This window comes from Cyprinodon variegatus, unplaced genomic scaffold (assembly GCF_000732505.1).
Source record: "Cyprinodon variegatus isolate N-32 unplaced genomic scaffold, C_variegatus-1.0 Scaffold453, whole genome shotgun sequence".
NCBI classification, from domain to species: Eukaryota; Metazoa; Chordata; class Actinopteri; order Cyprinodontiformes; family Cyprinodontidae; genus Cyprinodon; species Cyprinodon variegatus.
The window spans coordinates 210,603-216,510 of NW_015150906.1; the positions used below are offsets into that span (position 1 = coordinate 210,603).

Sequence of the window (5,908 nt, forward strand, 5' to 3'; positions counted from 1 at the left end):
AATTATAAAAAATATTATTTTTATTTTATTTTATTGAAGAATCAAAGTATTACAAAGCATATCAAAACAATTATACAAAATTGTAAATTGAATATCTTAGGAAGTTGAGCAGAGTATGTATAATATAACAAATACAATCATACAGATAACCTATATACAATTAGAAAACAAAAATAACAGATAGTAGAACAAAGTAATTAAATAAAAAAAATAAAAATACTAAAGGACTCTTGAATTTAAAAGTAAATTCTCAATATATTGCATCTTTGATTGGGCTTTAGGGTTTGTACAAAGGGTTAGTACTTCTTTTAATAAAAGTATCTCACTTATAAAAATATTTAGAGATGGGGTAATTTTTTGAAATCGGCACTTATGTATGAAAAATTTGGCCAAAAGCATGAAATTGTTATTACCATAGTTTGATTTTCTATCCCCCGTTAAAAAAACGAATTTTATTATATCAAAATTCAAAAGTGGTAAAGAAGTCTTCCGTAAGATCCAAAAAATATTTATTATATTGCACTGAAAAAATAGATGTTCTGCTGTTTCAATATCTGAATCACAAAATACACAAGAATTGGTAGTTATGTTAAATTTTCTATGTAAAACATCATTACAGGGTTAAATGTCGTACATAATTTTGAAATGGATTTCCTTTACTTTCTGTGGAAGTGGAAATGAAAGATACCTGGTTCTAATTTTCTTTAAAAAGGTATCATCATACTTTTTGAACAAATGTGTTCTTCTTAAGGTTGGTGGAAAATATATCAATGTGAAGGTGGTTCTTAAAAATCTATTAGTACATTTTTTTTTTTTCAATAAAATCAAAACCGTTTATAAAGGTGATTATTTCAGAGCAATTGTTTAATATGTTATTTTTTAAGGAATGAATGTAAAGGGATCTTTAACATCCGTAGCCCCTCAGAAAGATGGCGGCTGGAGTGACGTCTTCCTCAGGCTCCTCATTCAGCTGAGAAATAGTCACGTGACTGATATTGACCAATCAGAGCCGTCTGTGTTCAAGATGACAACAAGCCATTGGAGCAACGGAATGCTAACGGTCCGTCTGCCTTAAAGGATGGATTTAGAGTCAGTTATCGATTATTTTACTGTTTCCAGACATAATTTATTAGTTTAATCTGGTTTATTTCACCGGAACAGTTCTGGTTCCGATTCCTCACAGTTTCCCTTCCATAATACCCTCCCTGAGCTGTTTACGTCCCACATTATTGCCATTCCCAGCTGACATTCCCAGCTCCTGTGAAGGTTACCATGGAGGTTCTGGAATGTTAGGACCATGTTTAAGAATGTGTTCGGTTCGGGTTTCCTGGTGAGGACAGCTCATGTGGTTCTGACCTGGATCATCACGCTGATTCTGTTCCTGTATGATACAGGTGAGTCCCCCCCCGAACTGATCCCAGGTGTTCAGGATCAGCTCCTGGAAAGTGTGTCTCTCCCTGACAGAGCTCAGGAAGCAGGAGGAAACGGGCCAGCTTCTGCAGCCGGTTCTGTTCGTCCTGCTGGTTCTGTTGTCGGTGCTGCTGTACTTCGCAGTGTCCCTCATGGATCCTGGATTCATCTTGGCTGAAGACAGCGACCTGCAGGTGAGCAGGGGCGGTTCTAAGATCTATAGGTCCTTCTCAAAATATCAGCATATTATGATAAAGTTCATGATTTTCCACAATGTAATGATAAAACTTGAACATTCTTATATTTTAGATTCATTGCACACTAACTGAACAATTTCAGGTTTTTCATTGTCTTAATATAGATGATTTTGGAATGAAAACCCCAAATTTTAATTCAGCGTATTGTAAAACAATATTTAGCGAGAAAATGTCACCTATTTATTAATCATTAGTTGATTCATAAGATCAAATATTTCAGATTAAATCTTTAGCTTCCGTCATCCAAAGAATCCTGTGAAATATTATAACACAGATGCTCTGCTGAAGTGTGGTGGTGTTATGGTACGGGCTTTGCAGACTGGGTTTCCTTCTGTGTGCTGGTGAAGATTTTCAGTCATCCAGGTCAAAGTCATTCCAAAAAAGTTAAATAATCCGCTGGACTTTTTTTCCCCAAGTTTTAAAACGTTTCGCTTCTCATCCAGGAAGCTTTTTCCAATTCCAAAATCCTTGTTTTTTCCAGTTCACTCTGGGAGTAACTGAGGAGCAGCAGGATATGATCCCACCCAGCACCAAATCCCTGCGCCAGCGCCGCTGCGGCCACTGCCTGCTGCAGGTACGATGCCCCCAGACTCCAGACAGGTTTTACTCCTCAGCTCCTGAACCGCTTCCCACTGAGTACAGTTCAGTTCAGTAGCTTTTATTTGTCCCGGTATGGGCAATTTTTGTGCAGTAGTAGTTCACATTTCACAAATCACAGATTAAAAAAAAATAAAAGAAGAAACACAACAAACACATAAAATATTTTAAAATGATAAAAGTAAGGTGGATACAAGAGAGAAAATAAATATGTGCAGACAGTGCAGGGGATGAATGAGAGCATAGGCCTGAATGCATGCAACATATGGCTATCTGCTTTCCTGGTAGAGTTTAGCAGCTGAACAGCAGAGGGAATGAAGGAGTGTTTGTATCTGTTGGTCCGAACTGGTGGATATTTTAAACTGGAACCAGAGGGTAGAAACTGGAATTTGTTATGTAGGGGATGGGTATAATTATCCAAAATGGACTAAGCCTTCCCGATTACCTGATCTTCATACATTTCAGTCATGTTTTTCTGTTGAACACCCGTGATCTTACTGCACACCTTAATAATCTTAAATATGGCTTTTTTGTTCTTTACATTAAGAAGTGTGTACCAGCAGATGGCAGAGAAGGTAAGTATGGACTCTGTAAAAGATCTGTAGAACATGGTCATTAGAGTTTTGTCAACCTGAAACCTGGCTAACTTTCTCAGGCAGAATAAGCGCTGCTGCCCTTTCTTACATAGCATGTCTGTGTTGCTGTTGAAAGTTAATTTGTCATCTATGATAGACCCAAGATATTTATACTGATGAACAATTTCAATGTCTTGCCCGTTTATGATGGTTTTAGAGGGGTTGCATGTCTTCTAAAACTCTTCTGCTCCTGACCTGAATGAGATGTAAAGTCAAAGCTGCAGTAATTTCTTCATGTTTATAAAGTAATAAGTCTCATAAATGATGAGTGAATTTTCTCACTTTGAATCCCCACGTTCTCCAAATTAAAAAAAACTGGTGTCAATCAGGTTCGCTATGTTTGTGCAGCAAGTTTTTGTTTGTGCTGCTTTTATTTTAAAGTTATCAAAAAATGTTACCGCACAAACGACCATATAATTTTTTATATTTGGTTTAAGTGGAGGGCAGGTCGACCTTTGAACTTTTGCTAATAACAAAAGCAGCACATAAAAAAATCGGCTGCACAAACCAGGACAAATGTTGCAGAATTGATTGTAAATTTTGCTTGATTTGAAGAAGTTGAGGAAGATGGTTGATCTATGATGGATTCTGAAAGTTTTCATTCATATGTTATGGATGGTAGTCACACAAAGGAAAATTTTCGCTGCACAAACGTAGCATTTTTGCTCAATTAAAAGAAGATGGAGAGACAGCTTCCCTTAGGTCGCTAAGAACTAGCAGACTGAGAATTTATGGAGTTCTAATAAAGGCAAGGATACATATAGATGATATGTAGTCCGACTCGTAGCCGATCTGTTAGAAAGTGACTCCATTGCAAACATCCGAGGTGGAATAGATGCGACTCTGACGTCACGCATCAGCAGCGGGAGCCATTAGGAAAACAGACGGGAACTGGGAGAGTACTTCAACTTGGAGAGACGTCGAGACTTCAGGGCTAATTAATGAAGTGATAAAACTTTATTCAGGTCAATAATTAAGGCCTAAAGGAACCATCTGGATGTGGGACGTACTTTGTGTTGTAATCGTTGTATATAGCTGCAGCCCTGTACTGCGGGTGACTGTTCTTAATGAGCATGCGGGTCAGTTTGCAGCTGCAAATAGTTCAGATTGAAGTCAGATAAAGGTGACATTTTAAACAAATAAGAGATATCAGAATTCTTCAAACAAATCAGACTTAAATATTAAAGGTATTGTGGAGGATTTTCTTGAATTTTTTTAAAAAACCCGCCCTCTCCACTTAAAAAAAAAAAATGCACGCTCTGTTTAAAGGTTGCCGTTCTCAAAGCTCATACAGGCTTACTATGTTCGAACGTCCGGCCTAACCCCTGAATCGCTATATAGAGCGGGGACTTTATAGTGAACTCAGTTAACTGACAGTCCAGACAGATGATCACTTCCCAGTTGGTCCACTGCACGGCAGGGTTCCCACGGGTCCTTAAAAAGTCTTAAAAGGCATTGAATTCTTCAAAATAAAACTAAGGCCTTAATTGGTATTAAAATGTCTTAAATCAGTCATTTTTATTACAATTTATTTTTGTAATCTGAAATTCAGTGATTCAGTGTTTAAAATTCGGTGTTAAAAAAAGGCAGATTCCAATGAGACTGTTTTACTTCCATAGAAAGGAGGCTGAATAGAAAAGCATGCCACACTTTTCAGATTTCTATTGAAGCATAACTCTGTCCATTGTGTTTTGGTCTGTGACCTAAAAGCTGCTGCTGTTTTTGGGTGTGAATACTTTAATGAATCATTCTTTCTCCGTGATGTTTCCAGTCTGGTTGTAGTTCTATAGTCTGGTTCTCCAGTGAGACTCCGCCTACAGGTTGGTGTTGGTTCTGGAAATGGGTCGGTTAACCTTCCATGTTCTCTGTTGGGAGCAGCAGCCAATGAGGTCGAAGCACTGCCAGACGTGTCAGCACTGCGTCCGTCGCTATGACCACCACTGCCCCTGGATCGAGAACTGCGTGGGGGAGCGGAACCACCGCTGGTTCGTCCTGTACCTGGCCGTGCAGCTGCTGGTGCTGCTGTGGGGTCTGCACATCGCCTGGTGAGTTCACGCCCATGTGAAGGTCAGAGGTCGTCGGTCCAGATCGCTGAAGCCTACGCTTCTCTCCTCAGGACGGGCTTCAGCCACGCCCCCTCCTGGTCGCCGTGGCTACGCTCCAACGGCGTGCTCCTGGCGGTCTGCCCGCTCCTGGCTCTGCTGGCGCTCATCGTGCTGCTGCTGCTGGGCTCCCACCTTTACCTGATCTCCATGAACATCACCACCTGGGAGTTCATGTCGCGCCACCGCATCTCCTACCTCAAACACTGCGGCGCCGACGAGAACCCGTTCGACCGCGGAGCCGCACGAAACCTGTGGGGCTTCTTCTGCGAGTGGGGCAGCGTGGCGTGGGAGCAGGTCTACTTCAGGGAGGGAAGCGACCCGGTTTAGTTCCGACCTGCTCCTGGTGACGGATCATCAGCACCGGTTAAAAGCTCCGTGTTTCTGCTCTGTCAGTCAGACTGGATCAGATGTTGAGGCAGAAACTAAAATCAGGTCTTTCTAAAGTCCGAGTGTCGGTCTAGTTTCAGCTGTTTGGAACAGAACAGAACTCATGCTGACTTGCAATAGTTGAACCAGCTCCGTCTGCCGACCCAGATTTATCATTCCGGTTCCTTTGTCCCCAACAATCCAGGACCTACAGCTCCTGCAGTCTGGTCCATTTTCTCAGGATCCTCCCCAACAGGAGATAAACTGGAAATAAGGTTTATTCCCATCCAATCATACAAACTGAGAAACAGGAAGTCAGCATCAAATGCAGAGTCCTTCCATTTGCACTAAGTAATCTGGGAACACCTGAGTTTCAAAGACTGGATTAATTTACATTTTCCTGATAAATGAAACTACGGAAGATGATTAGGGCCACTGAAAAAAAAAAAGTTAACTGATTTTTAAATTTTATTTCAGTTTAGTCTGACTTTAATCTCAGAATTCTGACTATTTTCTGACTTTTGTTCTCAGAATTCTG

The 5,908-nt window shown here is 40.4% G+C and overlaps 1 protein-coding gene across 1 annotated transcript; it reads left to right on the forward strand.

The window, feature by feature from the left end:
• The first annotated feature begins 986 nt into the window (after nt 1-986).
• Nucleotides 987-5,845, forward strand: LOC107093931 (probable palmitoyltransferase ZDHHC12). Its single transcript, XM_015389281.1, has 5 exons — nt 987-1,394; nt 1,465-1,604; nt 2,149-2,241; nt 4,778-4,944; nt 5,016-5,845. The coding sequence occupies exons 1-5, from the start codon at nt 1,298-1,300 to the stop codon at nt 5,329-5,331; spliced, it is 813 nt and encodes a 270-aa protein (XP_015244767.1). The 5' UTR covers nt 987-1,297; the 3' UTR covers nt 5,332-5,845.
• The last annotated feature ends 63 nt before the right edge of the window (nt 5,846-5,908 follow it).

Coding starts and splice junctions, on each gene's coding strand:
- LOC107093931 (XM_015389281.1), top strand. CDS start 1,298: ATGTTTAAGAATGTGTTCGGTTCGGGTTTCCTGGTGAGGACAGCTCAT. Junction 1,395..1,464: donor TCTGTTCCTGTATGATACAG/GTGAGTCCCCCC, acceptor TCTCCCTGACAG/AGCTCAGGAAGCAGGAGGAA. Junction 1,605..2,148: donor CTGAAGACAGCGACCTGCAG/GTGAGCAGGGGC, acceptor TGTTTTTTCCAG/TTCACTCTGGGAGTAACTGA.